The sequence below is a fragment of the Tauraco erythrolophus genome, chromosome 1 (assembly GCF_009769465.1).
Source record: "Tauraco erythrolophus isolate bTauEry1 chromosome 1, bTauEry1.pri, whole genome shotgun sequence".
In the NCBI taxonomy this organism is placed as follows: domain Eukaryota; kingdom Metazoa; phylum Chordata; class Aves; order Musophagiformes; family Musophagidae; genus Tauraco; species Tauraco erythrolophus.
Window position 1 is genome coordinate 98,920,759 of NC_141465.1, and position 25,103 is coordinate 98,945,861.

At 37.6% G+C, this 25,103-nt stretch overlaps 1 protein-coding gene across 1 annotated transcript in view; it reads right to left on the reverse strand.

The window, feature by feature from the left end:
• Positions 1–226: 226 nt before the first annotated feature.
• Positions 227–25,103, reverse strand: part of PCDH17 (protocadherin 17) — a 92,626-nt gene continuing 67,749 nt past the window's right edge. The window contains exon 4 of the mRNA XM_086611753.1: positions 227–909. Within this exon, the coding sequence (XP_086467879.1) occupies positions 227–909 (683 nt within the window). The remainder of the gene's footprint in view (positions 910–25,103) is intronic.

Here is a 25,103-nt window from a genome sequence, read left to right on the forward strand (position 1 = left end):
TGTCCTAATGAAAGTTTGGTCAAAATGAAACCAGTGTTATCTGTCAAAAAGAAAGAGCAGTGAAAAGAACATACTTGTGGGCACTTCAGATGTTCACTAAAAGCCTTAAAGCAGCATTGGTCTTCCTTCATTCCTGTAAATCTGTTACAACCAGGGATTTATTTATTTATTTACTTTTAATCAGCAGAAGAGGAACGTAACTGCCAGCCTGTCCTTATTTTCCCCCTCACTTTCTGACGGCCACAGGATCGCTTCCCCGACAGTCCTGCAAGAGCTTGTCTATTTCTCTCACAACTTCCTCAGCATCCACCGACTCCCTGCCTAGATCCCGGGCTGAACGGTCTAACTGCTCCAGAACAGAGTCCATCTCACTGGAGTCTCGGCTCACTCGGGAATGCACATCTGCAAAGGCCCTAGCCATCTGATCTGATGCAATGAAGGGAGCGTCTTTTGACTGTTTACTAGGAGATAGATACTGACTGTCAGTTGACAAGTACTGGCTGCTTGGTTCAGCCAAGGCTCCTGATTTCACTTCGCAACCATCCAGTGGTCCTTTTGTTGAGGTGCAAGGCTCAATGCATGTCTTGGTTGGGCTGCTCGATGCTGAGGGAACCTCCTGAAGCAGAGGACTCAGGGCACGTTTGGCTTTTAAGTAAGGTTTAACATTGGCAATGAGAATAGTGTGCTCTCTCTTGTCTTTCCCAAATGTACAAAAAGTCTTTTTCCCGGTGGGGTTCACAGTTTCGTATGTCTCAGTCTCAACATTAGCTTCAACTGTGGGTACAAAGAGATTTGTGCGATAATCTGCATTCTCAGCCTGACTGGCTGCAGGGAACTGTGGCATCCAACACCTGTCAGAATGACCAAGCACTCTGCATTCATCTGTGCAGTTAACACATTCTTCTTGCTCTGTAAAACAAAGGAGAAAGAGAAAAAACTGTAATTATAAGTGGATTTCTTTAAACTAAGGGATAGGCTATGATCAACACATGATGGGCTTACTTGACATCTGGTTTCTTAATTACGGAGAAAAAGAAGAAGCTATAATTAAAATATTTCAGAAGGATTGCATAAACCTGCTAGTTGAGACAATAGATTTATTTAACTCTGTTCTCTAGGTATTAGAGCATTCACGCAGCCCAATGGAAGTATAAAGGGGTCATTAGAGAATCATTCTCAGTGGAATTGAGCTTCATCTGTAAACTAATCTGCTGTAGAAATCTGTTAGGCTTTGTTCTGTAAAACTCATCCTAGAGAAGAGTGAACAGTACTTAAGGAATTCAAAAGGCATTATCAGGATTAATTTTTCAAATCAAATAACTGAGCAATGACTGCCTTTCTGGAAATACAAACACTTCATAAAAATCAGCAAGCTGGCTTTTCATTTTTGTCACCTCCATTTCATTTATAATTGTTATGTTGTGTGACAGTCACAAAATAAAAAGGTTTTCTTAAAAAGCCTACTTTTCATGCTGAGAACAGAGAACTAGAATTTTTCCATCAGTATGCATTAAATATAAGCTTGTCAAAAAGTGCATATTGCAATTTTATTAGACATGAGTATGGATCATGCAATCAGTTTTCCCCCTTTTTGTTTTGGTGCAAGTAAGTGAAAATGGATTTGCTCAATGCATACGGTTTGGAAGAATGACAAACTGTAACACACTATTTGAACTGATAATGTTTTCAGATAGGATTTCTATATTCTTATTTCTTTCAAAGAAAAAGATTATTTTCTTCACTACATTTTTTAGAAAATAAATTTTGATACTTCCTGTTCTACAAGTCAAAGACATAAAGAAAACTTTCTGCTGTAAAAACCTTAGCTTGTCTGTCATTTTATGCTCATAGAATATGCCTGGGCCACCATTTACCATTTTATAATTGTAGACATGACTCTAACTCAATGTCAGGGATAAGAAAAATTCCAGAAATACCCCTTAAATCTGTTTTTTTTTAGAAAAACACAACTCTGATCCAAGTTTTTTTCTTTTTTTTCTTCACTGTACTCTCTAGCCAATACTGATAGAATAAACCCTTTTATTATCTCTAGGTTTCAATCAGCTATACATGGATCTTTATCTGTTAAGCATTTTCTTCCACAAAATGGGCAGATGGGTTCAAAGATTCATTTTATTTGAGGAATTTAGTATTTAAAAAAGGCCTGGAATTCAATTTGTTAGACAAAATGTCTAACAAAATGTCTACCTTTAAATATAAGGATGAAACACACACACAAAGAGATATGCACAACAGGTCTTCAGAAAAGCAGAACAAACTGGTTGACCCAAAGATAGGGAAAAATTAAGAGAACATCATCTTTCTAAATGAGAAAATAAATTTCTAGTAATATTATAATACCATCACCAGATTCATGGACAGTTGCACTTCAGAAACCTGACACAGAAGAAACACGAAAGGTGATCTATGAGAATCCAATAGTGTAAACATCTTTAACTGCTGATGTTTCTAAAAAGACATGAATAAATGTGACTTAAATTTAAATAAAATTGTGTTATGTCACAATGATCAGTTAAATCGGGGTGAAATAATTTTTTGAGAACTGATTCTTTTAATGATACAGTTCTGTGAAAAAGTGTCATTCTGTATATATGTCCCATTTCTTGAAGAGTTTAAAATCTAAGACTGGTGTAAGGGCTAAAAAAATAACAAAAGCAAGAGAATGAGGTACAGGGAGAGGAGAACACAGAGTGATTTTTGACGAAAAAAATGGAACAGAAAGACTTTAAATATAAAACTCATAGAAGTGAGTCATCCTCACCTCTATGGCTGGTAAGATCATGGAACAGGTCTTCCTGGAAGTATATCAAAACATACGGAAGACAAGGAGGTGATTAGAGACAGACAAGGCTTCACCAAGAGCAGATTTTGTCTGACTAATATAGTGGCCTTCTATGAAAGAGTGACTGCATCAGTGGACAAGGGAAGAGTTACAGATGTCATCTACCTAGACTTTTGTAAGGCCTTTGATACTGTCCCCCACAATATTCTTGCTGCAAAATTGGAGAGATACGGGTTTGATGCATGTACTGTTAGATGGATGAGGAATTGGCTGGATGGCTGCATCCAAAGGGTTGCAGTCGATGGTTCAATGTCCAAGTGGAAACCTGTAAGGAGTAGTGTCCCTCAAGGGTTCACATTGGGACCAATATTGTTTAATATCTGCATCAATGATTTAGACAGTGGAATTGAGTGCACCCTCAGCAAGTTTGAAGATTACGCCAAGCTGAGTGTTCTAGTTGATTTGCTAGAGGAAAGGGATGCCATACAGAGGGGCCTTGACAGGCTTGAAAAGTGAGCCCATGCAAACCTCAACAAGGCCATGAGGTTCAACAAGGCCATGAGGTTCAACAAGGCCAAGTGCAAGGTCCTGCATCTGGGTCCAGGACACCACCAAAATCAATACAGACTGAGGGATGAATGAACTGAGAGCAGCCCTGTGGAGAAGGACTTGGGAATACTGGTGGATGAAAAATTGGACATGAGCCGGCAATGTGCGCTCACAGCCCAGAAAGTCAATTGTATCCTGGGCTGCATAAACTGAAAGAGGGTAGATTTAGATGGCACATGAGGAAGAAACTCTTTAATGTGAGGGTGGTGAGACACTGAAACAGGTTTCCCAGAGAAGTTGTGAATGCCCTATCACTGGAAGATTTCACAGTCAAGTTGGACAGAGCTTTGAGCAGCCTGATCTAGTGCAAATATTCCTGCCCATGGCACGCAGGTTGGACTAGATGATCTTTCAAGGTCCCTTCCAACCTGTATGATTCTATGATTCTATGACCTCTATGGAAAAAAAGTAAGCTGCACACTGGTTTTAGTGTACAATAAAAATTAGAATTATCATAATGGAAAGCAAGAGTACAAGACAACTCCAGCCTGGGAATGTAACACAGTGACAGAATCAGAAAGAGTTTAAGGAAGAGATTTCAGTTTGTGGTGTATTTTACTTCACTTGAATGAGATGGCATTGGTATGCATAACCATAGGCACAACATATGTGGTGACAATTGCTTAATGAAAAGGGAGCCATACAAGTAAAGGACATTGCTATACACCTCATTCCACCCATTAGTTCGCCTCCACTAAAGTTTTCTGTATCTGATTTTCCAGAGCTTCTACAGCATCAAACAGCTGCTGCTTAAAAACAGCCAAGTGAAACTGCTACTCCCTTTCTCCAAAAAAAGGAAAACATAAAACTCCATAAACCAAAACAAATCAAAATACTTTAAAAGGAGCATGGGGCAAGAGCATTGGAGAGAAAGGTTCCAGGCTTCAGCTTTGGAAGATCTGTTTTTTATCACAGAAATCCAACAGAAGTAAACAAACAAAAAAATGCCCAAAGCGCAACCCTTTCAACGTCAATTCTTGAACTTTAGATTTTGTAAATGCTTGCGATTAATTAATTTGGTTCTTTTTCTCTTCATCCTTACCCTACAGAGTAGGTTTGTGGCAAGCTCAGTCTCTAGCTTTAAAAGTGGACCTATATAGTAAATTTCTAAATTTATTTTTCTCTTATATGGAATTCACGACAATGCTGAGTAAAGGTTTTCTGGCATTTTTAAAGATTTCCTTAAGCAATTAATCAGCTTTCCAACTAACTTTTATTTTGTAAACTTAACCATCCTTTGTATGAATTCTTGTAAAGAATTTTTGTCCTTTTTTAACAAAAGAGTAAAATAAAAACATACTGTGTGTTAACTACTGTAAAATGCTCAAAACTGCACAATCAATGGACCAACAGTTCTTTCTGCTGCTCTCTCTCTTTTTAATTATTTCATCAAAGCAGGACTCCTCTTTGCTCCTTTCTTTCTCCCAGAAAAACCAAAACCAAAACCAAAACCAAAACCAAACAAACAAAAAACCTCTTTTCCTGTAAAACTTTCTAAACATATTTTACTGGGTCAAGAGCTCATATTGTACTGGGAGATCACCAATGAACACAATTGGGAAGATTTCAATACATTTCAGCCCACTTCATTAAACCTCAAAAGGACCACGTGCAGCAGGAAAACTCTTCCTGCCTTTCAGGTAGTAGTTTTGTGTCATACTGTCTTAAAATATATTAAATAAATGTTCATATATTTATATACAATTCTCTACTATCTACATTGACAACATATATATGTGTAACTGAAATAGACAACTGGGAAATTCTATTTTGACGTCTCTTATTCTAAAACTTGACTGAACTGTATTTGTTAAAAAAAAAATAAAAATAAAATCATTCCCTGAACTGAGATTGAAATGAATAAACTTTAAAAGAAAAGTAAAGAGCAGAGCAACAACAAATTAACTACACTAGGTATTCAGTGCTGTGCCAAAAACTATGCTTTGAGATTTTCAGGACTGATTAGGTCAATTTTGTTATAACCACATTACGTTCTAAGATTTAAAGTTCTTAGCTCTTATACATATGTGTACACATACACTAGGTACGAGGATAATACAAAGCATTTACATTATTTATTACTGTCAATAAAAATACAAAGTTTGCTGGCAATCTCTGAAAGAGATATATATCATACAGCATATATATGTTATATATATTGCATGCTGTATCTTCCTTCCCCTTCTCATTTCCTGCATTTGTTAAAGCAGTTTTTATACTTGCATTCATACTCACAGTATTGACTAACTTTCCATTTCTGCTCCCTGGGCATCCTAGCAGTGACTGAATTAAATATGAAGCCAAAAAAGTAGAAGAAACAAATACTGAATGACCTTGAAGTGAAAATCACCTGCATTGCATGAGCTTTGGTTCTCTAGTCTTGAAAATCCATGTCTTTTCCCTTCATTCTTTTATGTCCCATCATAGGAAACGGATTTTGAGTATTGATTACCATACATTATAAGCTGCTCGTCTCACCATTAGCCTATAATTTTGACTGCTACAGCTAGCAGACAGTGAAGAAAATCGAACAGGCACTTTTGTACTAGCAGCAGAAACTATAAACACGAAATGAACTATCACCACCAAGGGCCAAATTAGTATATATGAGAAAATGGAATAAATTTAAAGGTAAATATATAAACATATATATGTAAAATAGGTCATACACTGTGCTGTACAGCAAGATGTGCTAGTAGAGTGATATGCACCATTGGTCTTTATCTCTATACTTGTCTCCCTCCTGTTGAAAATAAACCCTTAACAGTGCAAGTGTGTACAATAAACAGAAGCAGCCTAGAGGTTTTCCTAACTCTCTGGAGCTTTAAGGGTAAACAGTCAGAAGTGCTTCATGCACCTAGGGGAGAACGTACACAAAAATAGAACTGCTAAATTATCAGCCATAGAAAGAAATGGAAACAAGCTATCTGGAAACAACAGTCACCTAGAAAGGATATGTTTACTGGACAGAAATTTAAGATGGTGTAACACAAAAGTTACATTGGCAACATACAAAACGCAATGCAAGGTATGTGTTTTGATGCAACATGAGACATATTTTATTCTATATTACCAGAGGAACTATATTTAACATCTGCCTTCTATAGCAAGCTTAAAACAAAATACGTTTTTATTGTGCTATCTTTAATTCCCTATACTTTCCTCATAAATATTGTAAACAAAATTAAATATGGGTACTGATTTCACCCTAAATATATTGCACTATAAAGCTAATTAATTAATGTTTTAGATAGCTGGCTTCTTTCAATGGCTAAAACTGAGATATCTTAGTTTCACTCACTAATTATATTAAATTTGCATAATGATAACAAAGAAGAAACTCAAGAATTATTTCTTTTTTTCAAACAGCAACTCGGTGTAGGCAAATTGAGTTAATAAATACAGCATTTTTTCTAATTTATTTAGCTCTTAATTATTTAAATTACACACACAGACACAAAGCAGAAAAGCAAATGAAAAGTAAACAATCCATGTACATAAAACATTACCATAAAAACATTTTCAAAAAATATTGCATGTCCTATGTAATAAGATGAAGACCACTATACTCTGTATCAAAATACTCCATATAATGTAACAGTAAATGTCCAGGCTTGTGTACAAGGGAAATCAGACTTTAAATATATATATACACACATATAGATATATGCATTTATATATATATATGTATGTAAATATATGTATATATGCATATCTTTAAAATCTGATTTCCCCTATACCCAAGGCTGGACATATACCTTGACCTAGACCTAGACCTAGACTTAGACATTTGTTATTTTTTGTTGTCCTAGGAAATGCTAGCGTATCTTTCAGATATCTTACTTATTTACTCTTTTTTTCTCTTTCAACAGATGACACCTAGTTTTTACTATTGCATAAACACCTCCTTCTAATTGACTTTTGTTTTTCTTCTTTTCTATGAATGTGGAAGCTAAAAAAATAACCGTGAATTGTCAGGAATGGCTCACTGACTGACTCAGTTGACTGGAATGGCTATCAACTAACAGTTCCAAATGAAATATACACTGGAGGACCCATTCCAAAATGTATGTCATCCTCTTGTTGAAGCATGGAGTTTCACACACTACTGATACAATCTACCTTCACTCTTGAAATGCTCTGCTCTTCATTGCATTACAGAATGAACAGTAATGCATATGTTTTCTGACCTTTGTTTTACATTACAAAGAAAAAGATCTGCCTTTGAATGCATGCATGGAGTTCACACTGACTGCTCTAGGAGATAGATTCATTTCATCCTTGATGTTGTGAATTTGTGTTCATTATTGAAAATATCTCCATTTAGAATTTATTTAATAATGAAACAAGGTGTAAAATCCTCTGTAGTTTATACTTCTCTGGTCTAGCTACAAACACACTATGTAAAAAAAACCCACATCAGTATTCGCTCTAGACTAATAAAATAAGATGTTTTATATATTTTAATACCTTGAATACATATGAAGGATCTGTATTTTCTTTACATATGTGCAAACAGATGGGCAATAAATGGCATGTAATGACTAATAGAGAATATCATAGAACCATAGAATCATAGAATGGCATAGGCTGGAAGGGACCTTAGATATCATCTAATCCAACCTCCCTGTCACGGGCAGGGACGCCTCTCAACTAGATCAGGCTACTCAAGGCTCCGTCCAACCTGGCCTTGAGCACCTCCAGAGAGGGGGCATCCACAACTTCTCTGGGCAATTTATTCCAAAGTCTTACCACCCTCGTACTGAAGAATTTCTTCCTGAGATCTAATCTAAATCTGTTCTCCTTCAACTTAAACTCATTTCCCCTTGTCCTATCAGTGGACACTCTTGTAAAAAGTCCCTCCCCAGCCTTCCTGTAAGTTCCCTTCAGGTATTGGAAGGCAGCTACTAGGTCCCCCTGAAGTCTTCTCTTGTCAAGGCTGAACAATCCCAGCTCCCGCAACCTGTCCCTGTAGCAGAGGTGCTCCAGCCCCTGTATCATCTTTGTGGCCCTCCTCTGAACATGCTCCAACAAATCTATGTCTCTCTTATGGTGGAGACACCAGAACTGGACACAGTATTCAAGGTGGGGTCTCACAAGAGTAGAGGGCCAGAATCACCTCTCTTGACCTGCTGACCACGCTTCTCTTGATACATCCCAGGATGTGGTTCGCCTTCTGGGCTGCATGAGCGCACTATAAAATATATAAACTATAAATATAAATAACTCTGCCTTAAAGAATTTCAGTAATTCCTGTAATATGACCAGAAAACCTCCCAGAATTGATATGAAATGGTGTCTTACTTTTTTATTTCAGGCAGGCAATTAGGTTTACTAAAGAACTGAAAAGACTGCAAGTAGGTATTTATTACAGGAGAAAAATAATGGGCTGCTTTGACATGTCCTAAACACTGGGGCTATATGACACTTCTGATGAGAACAATCAGTTAAAGTGCTACTTCTGTGGTTGGATTCCTGTTTAGTTACAATTGATTTTGACATAAATGAGTAGAGGTAAACAAATACTTCTATACACATGCTTGTTGTTATTAAACAGAGCTGTCTCCAATCTGAGTATTTATATTGGTTTATCTGTTTAAAAGCTCCTTCCAGTTAGGCAAAGCAATTATGTAGCTCAAATTAGCAAAATAACTGGCACTAAAATGAGAATGGACTGCCACTTTTTTAAGCCTCTTGGATCTTGTGGTGTTTTCCTGATAAGGGGTGGTTTAGATTGGATATTAGGAAGAATTTCTTCACCAAATGGATTGTCAAGCACTGGAAGAGGCTGCCCAGGGAAGTGGTTGAGTGGCTGATTCACCATCCCTGGAGGTATTTAAAAGACACGCAGATGTGGCACTTAGGGACATGGTTTAGCGGTGGACTTGGCAGTGTTAAGTGAATGGTTGGACTCAATGATCTTAAAGTTCTTTTCCAACTTAAATGATTCTATGATTCTATGATTCTGTATCATAACTATAAGATTCTGAGGTCTGTTGTCCTTACAGAGTTTCCCTGTTGTTCGTTTTGGGGTTTTGTTTGGTTTGTTTTGTTTGTTTACTTGGTTTCTGGACACAGGATTAAGAGAATATATATTTTATTGACATAGCATAAAACACTGAAAAAGCAATAAAAAGGTGATGGACCTATGGATTTAATTTTAGTTCACATTTGTCTCAAACCATAAATATTGGAGGAACATTGCAAGATTACATGGAGCACTACAGAACACTTAACGTTTCTCTTACCAAAGTATCTTTAAATTCATGTTTACGATTTAATGGCAATCACATATTTTTAGTTAAAGACAGTGTAAGAGCAAGAAAACATTTCCATTACCTGAAAATTTTCCATCCTCACAGCGGGCTGGTCCACAGATCCCAACAATGGGTCTTTGGCCTCTGCCTTGCTGTTCTGGAGGCAAATCAGACCTGTGAGTCACAGACAGGGATAGGCTCTGCTTCCAAAATTCACAACAATATCAACACTTCCACAGCAGAAGAACAATTTCTATCTGTGGCCCAGGAACAGCTCACAGACCTTGAAATTTTTCAGTATGCTTCTCAAAAGTACAAACACAGAAGTTTGTAGTTGGCAGTGAACTGAAAATGTCTGACTAGTAAAAAGCATGTGTCATTTCTTCCTATCAGAGTAGAAAGACGAGAGGCTGAGAATGAACACCCAGTTTTGGTTTCCAACATTTGTCTGTAAGTCAGACTGGCACCTACTCTAATTTGCAGTAAAAAGACCATATGACAGTCACGAAGAGATATTTTGGCCTCTTCTCCATCCCACCATAAAAAACTTCCTAGCCCAGGGCTACAGGGAGGAAACGTACGAGGGCTGGCTATGACAGTCCTAGACTTAGCTGAGAAGCTACAGGGAAACTTTAGTGATCTGACACATTCATAGTTTAAAACAGTAAATCTTTGTTGTAGAGCCCAAAAGCTGTTTCCTGGAAAAGAAGAGAAACAAAACTGCAGTAATTAACAGAAGGGAACAGGCTTGTGAATCTGTTAGAAAGAACATTTTTAATATAACACATTTTCATAGTCTTGATCAAGGCAGTTCCACAGATTTTACAGTGGGATTGTTTCAGTACTGGCACCTAAAATGCAATGATTCTGAAATCTGAAACCAAACTGAATTTGTGCAATTGTTTGCAGAATTTGCATGATATTCACATTCTTTTTACTAACTTTATTGTGAGCTAGTCGTAATTGTAATATCAATATTTTCCATATCTAATTTATAATATTCAATAAATACTAACACCATATATTGTACTGTAGGAATGTTTAGGAATCCAGTCATTAACCAGACCCATTGTGTGGCATCTTATGCAAATATTAATAGATGGTGCAGTTAGAGATGAGAGGTAGCAAGTGATTATGACTAACAAAAGCAATGAATGGGAAGGAAAGACAACGTTAATGAAAATATAAGCATGCTGTTGACATTTCCTGAAAATGCCAATATAAAAGCTCCATAATTTCAAGAAGCTATCCCCATCTGTCACACCGTCAAGCCACCAATGATTAGCTATATATTACACCACTGAGCCTTCCTCGCCGGTTGCCAATTATCTCAGTATACAAATCTTTAATTAGAAGGCACCAAGCTTTTTGCTTCGTAAGCTTGTCTCAAATTTGGGTATGACAACTTGTTTACAGTGACTGATGAGGAGAGAGACTGAGAAGAGAGACATGACAGGCTTCTGGAGAGATATGTTTCTATGTCCTTTTGATGTCTGTTTACATCCTGACTATAGGTAGACTCTCGTGAATGGAAGTCTGTCAGGTTCTGTGTAGGAGCATGATATTGTCCAAAGGAAAATCAATGCCATAAAGCTTTTCAAATACTGTCTGTTTTCCTTTACAAAGTCTCACCAAAAATATCTAAAGCCTGTATGGATATTGAACCATTCAAAATCCGACCACTTTGGTGAAAGAGAGTAGTTCCTTCCACATTCCTGCCAGCATGCCTGGATTTACATTCAAAAGCTCCTTTACCAGACATAATGAGACCATGTCTGTTTTATACTGATCGATAGAAAAGCCCACTGGGCATCATTCTCTGCTTCAAAATGTTGATGTCATATACAGGTCATATGCTTTGGACTTCATGGGAGGTACAATGTATCTGACAGAACAGGAGGAAGAATGCTTTTCATTCTGCTCTCAGAAAAATCCTTAAGTAAGTTGTCTAAGCATCTTAAGGGACTCTCACTTGGACATAGATGTAGAAATGTCTTCTTAGGAAAAAAGAAATTATTTAAGAGTTTCATACAGAGCCTCCTCTATGCTAAGTAGCATATTCATTATTGTTTGATTAGATGGTGCCCTAGACTATTGTTTAGCAGATTATTGGTGATATGTTTTATTATCATCTTCAGAAGAGATTTGCAGAATGGGATTACCCTTTCGCCAATTTATGAAGCATCTTCTTTATGTTATGAATTTGAGTTTCATAATGCTATCCTACTTAGCTTTCTGCCTGGATAGTATTCCAATTAGATCAATTAGAAAGACTAATTGAGGATACTTTTTTGAAATCTGACTCTCTAAATATAACTAGTTTGGCAAAAATAATTGTACATGTAAACAGATTAAATATCATATTTTCAGGTTTTCCATGATCTGTAACTGAATTTCTGAAAGACACTTACTGAAGATGACTTCAGAATATTCAAATCTTCTGTTCCTCACATCCTTCATCAAGAACCTTAAGTTCAAATGGCTTTCTCATATTTCAAGGATCGAGGAGATTATAGATATTAACACCACTAATACAGAAAATCTCTCTTGCTAGTTACTTTTATTTGCAGCAACTGAGCTGCTCAACTGAAAGTCATCTTTTTACTTGTCTTCTTCACACTTGTTATAGCTTCAACTTTTGTACTGATGTCAGAGTACTGTGATGTGACAAAATGTATCTGTAAGAAAAATTGGTAATTTGGGAACTGTTTCCAAAGATATTGTCATTATGTATGCATTATTCTCACTAATATCTTCACTTTTTAAACTTGCTAACTGTTAGAAGCTATTTTTCTGGTCTATAGCAACCTCTCAACTGAGCCATGTTCTTATAAAAAGCGTGTTTTAGTCCTGGAGATAGACTTAAAATCTAGTTACAAACATCACCACCAAGTAAGATGCAGTGAGGGTAATTTCTCTGAGTTGTGCCCTCATCTCACCTATCTGAGCACCCTATGAAGGAAATCCAACAGTCAGGCATTAGATAAGTTAAACACTGTTCTGGCAAGGCAAGTGAAAAATGCAGCTGATACCTTTAAAGCTGCTGAAAGATTCAGAATATGTCAGTCAGTGTCAATCTATTGACTTCCTTTAAGAAAATCTTTACTCTGTAGAGATGATGAAGACACTACATCTCCAGAAATGGGGCAAGCATACTATAAAATGCAGTGAAACCTATTCTAGACATGGATCATGATCAACTTTCTCAGAGTATTTAAAGAGACCTTTTCATTTACTGGAACTTATCGTTATAATATTTACTTGATCTACAGTTTCATGTATGCTTTCCACTATGACTTGATTTTAATGGGTCACACTCCTCTCAGCCTTTTTATTCTACTGGAAAGAAAAGGCAAGAGACTTGTACAGTTATTATTGGCTTGAATTGTTAGCATCACAGATAATGGGAAGTAGAGAAAACTGAGCCCCAATATCTACTGCATGGTTTTTCAAAAACAGCCTCTAGGTCTCCTAATGAAAATGCAGCTTTGCTTTGTTTTTCTTTAAGAAAAAGAATTACTTTAATTCCCAAGGAGACGGAAACTGTGTGTGAAGCACCATATCTGAAAGCATTCGGTCTTTGAATTAATTCTGTAAGGAATTAAGGTAAGAGAAAATTGTCTTATGGGGAAAAAAAAAAAGAGAGAAAAAAACACAAGCAACTTTTTTTTAAGTGCACCTGTTTCAGCACATGCATGGTATATATCCCACTTCTCAGATATCTAAGAAGCACAGTAGTAGAGCTCTGAACTTATTTGCAGGCTCTCAAGTGACTCTCTGCAGTTCCAGCTGAAGATGGATACAAGGCAGCTAATTTGCTACCACCAAGGGAAAATGTTATAACATAAAAACATTCTCTCCCTTAGCTTCAAAACTGTCGAGTGCCTAGGGAGCTTGACTATTTGTAGAGTTGATGCTATGCATATGCTTCCTCTGTAACTGTTACATGCATACATCTGGCATCTGTCTCTGTGTTAAACAGACTTAATTGTCCCTAGTATTACTGTGTAAAAAAATTCTAACATAGATGGTTAATGCAAAAGAAATAAATGAAGGGATTTATATGATTTTGTAGAATTATTTTTGTGTTATTGGCAAGATATGCAAAGAGTGCTGTGATTATCAGCAAAATATTTTAGCTCTGCCTTCTGAATAACTTTAAATAGAGATTGCGCTCTTTTCTTAGCCTGACATTTGGCACTTTGTACAGCCTCTTAATCAAAGGGGGTTATTCTAGCTGGAATTCCTTTTTCCATTTATTCTCCTTTTTTTTTTTTCTCCTTTTCTTTATTGTTGATCCTCCCTCTTTTATCCACATCGTAGTTTAGAGAAATTAATCATTTGCCAGACATAGCTGGACTGATTCTGAAGATACGTCTTTTTTTAGGTAATGTTAGGGGGACTCTATATTTTAGTACATTATTCAGCTCACTGTTGCCAGCAAAGTCAAGACTCAGACAAAGCACTTGATTTCAGTTTTCAGTATATTTTGGAAAGATCAAAGAGCATGGCAAATCCTGTTCTTTGGTTAGGCAGACCACGCAGAACAGTAATACTCTAAAAGATGGAGGTAGCTGCATAGAACTAATACTAAATTGAAGGCCTTTTGAAGTTATTTTAACCTTTGTGTCAATGTTCATCTCAAACTCCCCCAGTAAAGTAAAAAAATGTTTCTAATTGGGAAAACACACAGAAATGAGTACTTCCTGTAAAGTAAGATAAAAAAAATGCTGGTGATTTGACGTCTGGCATCAGTCATGATAGCAAAAATGAAATATGCTCAAGGTACTTCTTTTTGCTAAGATTTATTTCTTTGAGCAAGGCTGTAAAGCATGATCCTTCCTAGGGCAACTTTAAGTCTCTTCGGGATTCAGGGAAAAGGTATTCCTACAGCTGAGGTCTTCCAACGAGCCTGGGTTCCTCGTACCATGTACACTAAATCCTAGTGAGCAGGAAGACAGGCCATAGCTTCTTCAACCCTCCTGTTTAAGCTTTACTATCCTGCAACAGGGAAGCAAACCAGAGAGAGCTTCCATCTAATTTGCTATTTAAGGGAGAGTTCTTGTCAATCAAGGGACTGAAAAAAAACCCGACAGGAAGTAGACTCAGATGCTGAATATTAGTATCATCAGATGCCTAACAGCAGCTATAAAAGAGAGAATAATCTCATTCAAGAAACAGAGATAGCCACATGATCTAGTTTGTGGCAATTAAAATTAGGCTAGAATTCTTATGCTGTCCCTAGAAGCAATGGAGAAAGATGGATTCTGAAAGCCATTCAGTATGTCAGTGATAGGCTCCAGATCTAAACCACTTTCCAGATAGGCCTACCTATCTTAGAATCATAGACTGTCTCAAGTTGGAAGGGATCCACTCAGAAGAATCAACTTGAATTCCTTTCTTCTTGCAGGACTACCTAAAACTAAACAATCTTCATGTAATGTACACGGAGTTGATGCACCGAAGTTATCTGCCTGTGTTAGAGACACATACCTATTGGTCTGGCTTTTCCTATTAACTGTCTTAAGCTTTTCAGCACTCAGCAAATTGTTCATTTTGAGTCTAAAGGCCCAATATTCCCTAATGTAATGTAGATGGTATTTAGGTGTGTAAGTCAGCACCATGAGCCGCCTCTTCCAAGGTGTGCTGTCAAATGCACATTGTCCTCCAATTGGTAGGAAAATTGTCTGCTTACAAACTAACAATGATTACATGCACAAATAACTTCTGGGATTTCCATAGAACATTCATTCAGTATCTAGTCAGAACAAGATTCCTGATATTTTTCCACTGAGCTATTTTCTTGCAAAAGTAAAGCAACTTTCCTTCTCCCCTGATACTGTGCTGCCATGCTTATACCAAGCTGCTACTTTTTTTTTTGTGCAATTAAAATTTGTGTCACAGTGCTGCATTTTGAATGCCTCAAGGAACACATTGGGATCTGCTGCTCTTCACTGAAGCAAACTGTAGCTGATCCACTCACTCCTTGCAGCTACAGCTCTGGCTCCAACTAATTTCTTGTCAGAACCATAGCAGGGAGTGGCTTTGCTGATGTACAGGTGCTGCCACCTTTACTCAAGCTAGATGTCTGACATGGTTTGAAGTGGTCTTTATTTATTTATTGTATTTTTATTTTCAGAAATTTAGAAAGAGAAATCCAGACCAGCTAATCAATCTTATTTTGTCTACAGAGCACATTGTCGCATTAGGTATGACCAGGACATCATCCTAGCTCATGCTGGCATTTAAAGTCAGAGATGAATAAGAGCCAAGATCCTTCTCACCAATTCTTCTGTCCAGCTGTACCTTGCTTTTGCAGCCCAGGCTCTGTTGGCTCACAGATCTAGCTAGTGGATACGTTGCAAGGATACTAAATTCCAATTTTCCCTTTCATCTACAGTTCTAACCTACAGATCTTCTGCAAATATTACCAAAGCATAGGTTTAGCTTTTGCTTAACTAGGAAAATAAAAGCAAGGGAGCTTAACGAATCATAGCCCATATTTATGTACCAGAATTTTCATGCCTACCTGCCTGTCCTCAGAGTATGGAATTGCTAGCCTTGGATTTTGGAGTTGGAATTTAAGTTATCTGAGATGCCCAAAAGTAAATCATAGTATATCAATTCTATACTTTCCAAGGACAAAATAAAATTTATTTATATAGAGCAGCCTACCTGGAATTCCCACCGGTCACTGGTTCTATTCTCAGAAATAATTCTGAGCTCAAAATTCTTATTCTAAAGGTTGAGTAAGACTGAGCTCTTCCATTCATTAAGTCTGTGACTTCAAACAGCAGCCCAAACATTCATTTAAACGAATTCTTTGTTTAAATTTGTCATGTGCTTTTTGATTCGACAACTTTGAATCTGTATTTCTCAGAAAATCAAACTGGGATGATAAACAAGAATTCCCAAACTGTCAACAACTTTGTTCAAAAAACATCAGTCACTCCTCTGAAAAGCTGACACACTTATTTAGCAGTTGATTTTTCTTTAAACATAATCGAGTGGAACACCAAAGGTAGTAATCCTGTAGACTGCATCTGCATTATCAAATGTTCCCCTGGTATGTTACCACAGCTACATTTAGCCACTACAACCTACTGGTCTACATGATATACAAATAAATTCAATTGCAGCTTGATGTTACAAACTGACTTCAACGTTTTCATCTGCAGTTCACTGCACCTTCATAACTTCAAGAGATATTTCAGAACCATACTGGACAGGGTAGTAAGGCTAATGTTAACAACATATATTAGAATGCAACATATATTGAAGTAGATATTTTCAGTTTTAAAGCTTGCTTTTTTTCAGTGGAAAAAAGTTAAGTGCTATTAAAAAGAAAATAATTATAATTAAAAATCATATGAAAAAGCATAAAACTAGCTTGGGAAAATAAAGGCCAATTCTTTAATAGGTTAACTACTCTAAATAAAAAAAGTTATTATGCAATTCTGGTTTTCAAGTAAAAAAAAGAAATTATATATTAAATTTAAATGTGTATGTAAAATGTCTTCCCTAAAGTTTCCTAGGATTGATTCATTAGAAATATTCTTTTTGGAATTTTTCTTCGAAAAAATCTTATCTAAATAGTATATTTATTTTGCTTACTTTGAGAATCTGTTTTATAGAACAATCGGCGAATGTTATTCTTGAATATAATTGCCTATTTAATTTCAAACAGGAAATCAAAGTGGAGCAAAAATACAGAATAAAACATCTCACACAGAGAGGGATACGTATATTTCTGTCATTTTTTATTTTCTACCTTTGGAGAGGAAAATACAGCATTTCCTATAAGCTTTCAGTGCCAGTTAGACTGCTCTAACTATGATGACAACATGCATCTTTGATGACATGGATGAATACATCTAAAATTCAAGTCTTCCTTCTAGCAAAACTGTAATCCTGTACAGAAGGTCAATGACAATCTGCCTATTAAGGTCAACTGTAAGTAGTAGCAGCATTTTCTTGTTAGGACTTTTTCTCTCTCTGCTTTGCTATCTGATTTCCACAGGGACATGCCTCTATTTACCACACTAAATCCTGTTGTTCATCTTTTGCATCTAACATATTCTTTGTTCATTTCCTAGAGGTAGACAAACAGAACTGGAGTTATTGTTAGCATCCTCCAAAGACACAGTCAGTGCAGATCTAGCTAATCCCCTACTACTTATAATTCAACAATCAGTGTCTGCCAATAGGATTTGGGAATCCCAAAAGACAATGTTTAAAGGGAAGGGTTAAATTCAGCTTGTTTAATGACATTGTCTTTTCCTTGTATCATTCATCATATTCATGGAATTTGTTCCATGGAGGGCCCTAAGGCTGCCAATTAAATTAAATTAAACGAGATGGACAGCCATCTGAGTGAATGAGATCGGTGTCATGATCTGAAGTAACTTTATTAATGGTTAGAAGCTATGTTGGTACAGACAGGTTTTTTAATCTGCTCCAGAGGCCCACATATTTCTTGCAGAAAGTTGCATTTGGGAGGTATCACCTCTAGAGCTAAGCTCCCTGAGAAGTGATCATATTAAGAGAAATCTGCTGGGGTACTTGATTTAACATTAAAGTGAATTTATCAGCTACTCCCAACTTTTTGAGAGACTAATTGAATTATCAAAGGCTGCAATGGGGAATGAAAAGCCTTCTGAGAACAGATCTGTAATAGATAAAATCCTTAACTCCTGCAATGTGATTATCTTAAAATGTAGTAATAGCCTGGGTGCTAAACCACCCAAATTTAAGATTTCTTTTGCCTGTCTAAAGCCTCTCTCTGCCCACCAAAATTACAGAGAATGTCAAGTGTTTGGGACAGGAAAAAGACAAAATTATTTTAAAACATCTTATTTATTCTGTGTCCTCTTTCAATGTCTTCAGATGTGTTGGCTGCTCACTAGGGTAAGTTGTACAAAATTTGTTGTTCAACTGTTTACAGTATATATTTTAATATTTCACTTTTTATAGGTCTTCAGAATGAATATACAATTTCCCTCATTTTCAGTGGGATCACACTTAATTAAAATCAAACATGAATGCATCATCTTCCTGAACTAGGCCATATAGTAGTGACACTTGCTTACACAGAAAAGCTGCTATTAGTGCAGACATTAATTTCATTTGTGAAAATTCAACCTTGCCCAAAATTTTGCAAGATAACTACCTGACAATTTATTTTTATTTTTTTGATTGTGTCTCTTTGATGTAGATACATGTTTGGAATTGTAGAACAGATCCTGGTGAAAGAGACTAGTGGGTTGGAGGAGAGTGAGTTTGACAAAGTTACAGGACAAAGACTATTGTATCCCACTGACACTGTCAGAGATCACCCTCATATACATATGTAAACATAAATGTTCACAAGGATATTGTTGAATATATACTATAGAGACAAAGCTGTGTCTACAATACATATATTTTCATACGTTTGTCACACAAGTGTACAAAAAATACTTAATTGCTCTCTTACTAGTTATAATAATAATTATAAAAGTACAAAAAAGTTATGTTAAAATCGAAAATATGAGAGTAACACTCGCAGGTCTTGCATGACAGAACAAAAGATAGAAGACTGACTTCGACCCTGTAAACCTCCTACGCTGCAATGACAAGGGGCAGTGACAACAAGCTGGAGGTGTTCACTGCATGAACAAGTGAAAAGAGGTGATTGCAAGAAGTGTGAAGACAATTCTACATCCATAATGCATTCATCACAGAATGCAAGGACATCTGTTAAAATGGTTTCTCTTAATAAGCAGCTTTAGAGATACTTGAATAGAAGCAGGTAAAGAATTACAAACAAAGGCTAATTTAACAAGATTCTATAAAGTATTAGAAAGCAGATATATTGTAATCTTATCATAGAAGTGTATCTTGTTCCATGAATACAACTGGTGATAGTTGTGAGTAATTAACAATTGTACCAAGAACGACCTGATTATCTCACATGCACAGAGTAAAACCTGTAGCATTCTCAAAACATGCTGGTGGTGTTTACATTTTCCCTCTCTCATATGGAGACCTCCCAGAGGCATGAAGAATCCATCGCTCTGTGAAGTGAACCTGGGAGCTGACCAGGAGAAGCTGAAGAGCTATTAGTTGTCTCTAATTTATTCTACTTAAAGAATACGACAAGGGAAAGAAAAAGACAATTCCCCTCTGCATTAAATGCGTGTATATTCTTTGAGTATTTGCAAATCAAATGTCTCATCAGCCTCTCAAGAGCCTCAGAAGTCTGATAGCTTGTCCCTCATTTGTGGAGAGTCATTTCACTGACAATTCCATCTTCCGACTTTCCGTCTGACACCGAAAGAAATTAAACCTTTTCAAAACTTTGAGTAGTTTTGCACATCCACTGGCCTCTCATCATCTTTTTTCTGCTAATATTCCTGGTCATGACAGTTTTGTCCTCCTTGAGCTTCTCCACAGGACTGTTAGTCTCCATGTGCTTAATTCTGTTCACTAGACCTGTTTCTGTTGCACTGTCTACAAAGATAGCATGCTAACAATAACACATAGTTCCATGAGCTATGGAACTAATTAAAGCTTATTTTCTGCAAATTTTTGTATTATTATTGACTAACGTTTCTTGGAAGGCACAGTCTGCTTGAAGCTTTCTCAGTAACTATGGCATTATTAATTATTTTCTTCAGTCTTCAGTATCTAATAATCTGTGACACCAGTTTTTCGCTTGCATTGGGCACTTATATAGTCTATTACAACTGTCTATAACCACAAAATTTGTGGAAACTTATTTTTGAGGCCTGTGTCCTTGGATAGATACCAGCTCAGAAGTTATGGGTAATCAGGGAAACAGGCAAATACAGATTGCGATTTCATGGAGTTATTTCTAAAAATACCTGAAAATGTATCTAAAAATCAAAATCTTTTTTCCATAACTGTTGTTGAAAGACTGATCTCCCTACATAGGAGGTTGGATATTTTTAATATCTAGAAGGCATATAGGAGATCATGAATGCTACCTTAAACTACTTCTTGGCTACGTTTTTCAAATATCACTTTCTGGCCAAATCAATGTAAAATATGTTTAAATGACTTCTCATTGAGAAGTAGATTAGCATGATTAAAAAGATTCACTAATGTGTCCAGATTTATTCTGACACTGAACTAGCTCAGACACTTCTACTCAGCATGCAGTACTACTTTGTGCTGTTCACACAGACAGGTACATACATTTACATCTGACTAAGGAATGTATGTGGGACATAGCCTCGGGTTCTGACACTTGAGTGCTGCCAAGGAAGGAAGCAATATGCCAGATAGGTGTCTAACTTCCCATTATAGTACATGGAGACCTACTTAAGAGAGTCAATACAATGTAAACCCTAATGTAGATATTTACAGTTGATCTGAATCCCATTGCTAATTAACTGTATGAATGTGGACCAAAATTGCACTCCAGTTGCCTAAATATAGACGCAGGTTACCATCTTTAGGCAGAAATATTTGAAAATACTTGTTTCCCTACCATAAATACAGCATTATTAGTCTTTTATAATGAGACACTTTGCACAGAATCTTGGCAGTGAGTATGAGCAGAGCTGCAGAACTGACATCTGATTGCATTCTTTTTGTTTCTGTGTTAGGAAAGGCCCATTTTGATTAATCAGTCTTGCTACAAAAATGTGCTATTTCTTTCACAGCAGTTTTCAAGAAAGCTGTTTTGAAATTTCAAGGGCCAACGGCTTTAAACTGAAAGAGGGTAGATTTCGATTAGGCATAGGAAGACATTTTTTACAGTGAGGGTGGTGAAACACTGGTACAGGTTTCCCAGAGGAGTTGTGGATGCCCCATCCCTGGAGGTTCAAAATCAGGTTGAGCACCCTGGTATGGTGGAAGGTGTCTGTGTCCATGGCAGAGGGGTTTGAACTAGATGATCTTTGAGGTCCCTTCCAACTCAAACCATTCTATGACTCTACGATTCTATGATTCTTAGAAGCTATGCTCTAGCTTGTTGTGCCCGGCTGTATTACATCACACAACAATACACTCACACATGAGTAATGAAAACTGTATCATCTTACAACAGTCAAAAAAGAACTAATTTAACTCGCTTATATTCCTACTCCTTCCATAAAGATGAAGATCTCTGAGTGCTACTTTAAAAAAACGAGCAGATTAGTATCTTACACGTCAAGTAAAGGACACGAAAGGAGAAGTTTCAAGAGATTACATGACAAAATTAACCATAGGCCACCAACATATTTCTATCAATCAGATCAAAATATAAAGATTGCAAGGAAAAAAAGCAAAAAGCTGAAGCAATACTTCTGATGAGAACTGTTTCCCTAAATCAGAACCGCAAGTTTAGACTTATCATTCTCCAGCATGAATGTGTTATAAACCTTCAGCTCACAATAAATATCACTTATTTGGATACAGTTTTAAGCAGCATTGAAGCTCAGTTCATACAAGGAAGGGAAATTTATGAGTATAGACTTTAAAGTCAAAAAACTTTAAACTTAGCAAGCTTTAGCATGCCATTTTCTAAATGAGTAGGAAAAAATATTTAAAATGGAACATTTGCCAAAACGTCATTCTGAAGAATTAAAAGCACAAACAAAAATTTACATGTTCGAACCTAATACATGCTGGCAAACGTGCGGGGAATATCTGGTATTTATGTGTTTTACATAAAGGTAAAATTCTTTTGAAAATTAAATAAAATAGAAATAAAATCAGTGGTTATAAAAAACTCCCAGTCTACCTTTTAAAACAGTTTCTTTTCCTCACTAAGTCACAAATCCTTTCAAACCTCTTGTAGGTTGTTTCAATGGTTGTGGTTAAGCTCAACTGTATTAGGTGTGACTTTGCTTACTTGCTTTTTTTCACTTAAACTAGTATTAAGCAAAACTGGGAAAAAAAATATGCAACACATGTTTTGTTTTATATAACACGCTCTCATCAGGAGAGATGCTGGAGCTGGGTAAGACAGTCCAGTCTGCTCCCTGTATAACAACCAGCGCAACTAAGAAAAGGTGATGGGTGATAGTAGTAGACGACTCTCTTCTGAGAGGTACGAAGGCACTATTCACTGACCCGACACACTCTCCAGAGAAGTGTGCTGCTTACCTAGGGCTCTTATCAGCGATGTGACCGAGAGACTACCAAGCCTTGTACAGTCCACTGACTATTATCTGCTACTGTTGTTTCACATGGACACCAGTGACACAGTCAGGAGCAGCCTGAGCAGTATCAAGAAGAATTACAGAGACACAGTCAGGAGCAGCCTGAGCAGTATCAAGAAGAATTACAGAGCTCTGGGAGAAGTGGTAAGGGATTCTGAAGCACAGGTAGTTTTTTCATCAGCCCTCCCAGTCAAAGGGAAGGGGTTGGAAAAGGCGAGTCGAATCTAGCGAATCTACAAATGGTTACAGAACCCGTGCCACAACCAGAGGTTTGGCTGCTTAGACCATGGGACTCGCTTTGAGAAACCTGGTTTTCTGGGAGCTGATGGGGTCCATCTGTCAGAGAAGGGGAAGAGCATCTTTGGTCATAGCCTTGCCAGGCTGGTGAAGAGGGCTTTAAATTAAAGTTGCCAGGGGAGGGGAATCTCAATCCATCCCACTCCTACTAGTTTGATGCCATTGTCAGCAATAATGCCCAGAGCCTGGAGAAGGATCACAGGCCAGCAGGAGAGCACCTGGAGAGCAGTAGAAAGGAATTCCAGACAGTCCAGCCAGTAAGTCAGCTTCATTGGAGGCCCAACTTAAACGCCTCTATGCAAACACACACTGCATGGGGAATAAACATGAGGAGTTAGAGACATGCACACACCTGCAGGGCTATGATCTTACTGGCACTGTGGAGATGTAGTGGGATGGCTCTTATGACTAGAGTATTGGAATGGAAGGATAGAGGCTTTTTAGGAAGGACAGGCAGGGGACATGAAGAGGAGATGCCACCGTCTATGTCAATGATCAGCTGGAGTGAATGGAGCTCTACCTGGGGATGGATGAGGCGTGACTGAAAGCTTATGGGTCAGGATTAAGGGAAGGGCAGGGACAGGTAACGTTACAGTGGGAGTCTGCTACAGGCCACCTGACCAGGAGGACCAAGTGGATGAGGCCTTCAATAGACAGATAGGAGCAACCTTATGTTCACGAGCCCTGGTCCTCAAGGGGGTCTTCAACCACCCCAGTATCTGTTGGAAAGACAACACAGCAGGGCATAAGCAATCTGGGAAGTTCCTGGAATGCATTGATGATAACTTCCTTCTCCAAAGGAAAAAGCAACCGACAAGGAGAGGTGCTACGCTGGACCTTGTTCTCACCAGCAAGGAGGAGGTGGTGGGGAATGTGAAGCTCAAGGGCAGTCTTGGCTGCAGTGATCATAAAATGGTGGAGTTCAAGTTCTTTAGGGCAGCAAGGAGAGAGCACAGGAAACTCACTACCCTGAACTTCAGGAGAACAGACTTTGACCTCTTCAGGATCTGCTTGGTAGAGTATGATGGGATGAAGCCTTGGAGGGAAGAGGGGCACAAGAAAGCTGGATAATATTCAAGGATCACCTCCACCAAGCACAGGAGTGATGCATCCCAACAGAGAGGAATTTGGACAAAAACACCAGGAGGTCTGCATGGACGAACAAGGAGCTCCTGGATAAATTCAAAAACAAAAAGGAAGCCGACAGAGGATGGAAGCAAGGACAGGTAGCCTGGAAGAAATACAGAGAAATTGTCTGAGCAATCAGGAATCAGGTTAGGAAAGCTAAAGCCCTAATAGAATTAAATCTGACCAGGGATGTCAAGGGCAACAAGAAAAGCTTCTATAGGTATGCTGGTGGTAAAAGGAAGTCTAGAGAAAATGTGGGCCCTCTCCGGAAGGAAAGGGGAGACCTAGTTACCCAGGATATGAAGAAGACTGATATACTCAATGACATTTTTGCCTCAGTCTACACTGTTAAATGCTCTAGCTGCACTGCCCAAGTCACAGAAGGCAAAGGCAAGGACTGGGAGAATGAAGAACCATCCACGGTAGGAGAAGATCATGTTTGAGACCATCTAAGGAACCTGAAGGTGCACAAGTCCATGGAACCTGAGGAGACGCAGGTCCTGAGGGAACTGATGGATGAAGTTGCTAAGCCGCTATCCATCATATTTGAGAAGCTGTGCCAGTCTGGTGAAGTTTCCACCGAATGGAAAAACAGAAACAGCCCCCATTTTTAAAAAGGGAAAAAAGGAAGACCCAGGGAACTACAGGCCAGTCAGTCTCACCTCTGTGCTCAGCAAGATCATGGAGCAGATCCTCCTGGAAACTGTGCTAAAGCACACCGTAAAAAAGCAGGTGATTAGTGACAGCCAATATGCCTTCACTATAAGAAAATCGTGCCTGACAATTTTAGCGCCTTCTACAATGGGGTTACAGTGTTGGTGGATGAGAGAAGAATAATTGAAATCATCTACATGG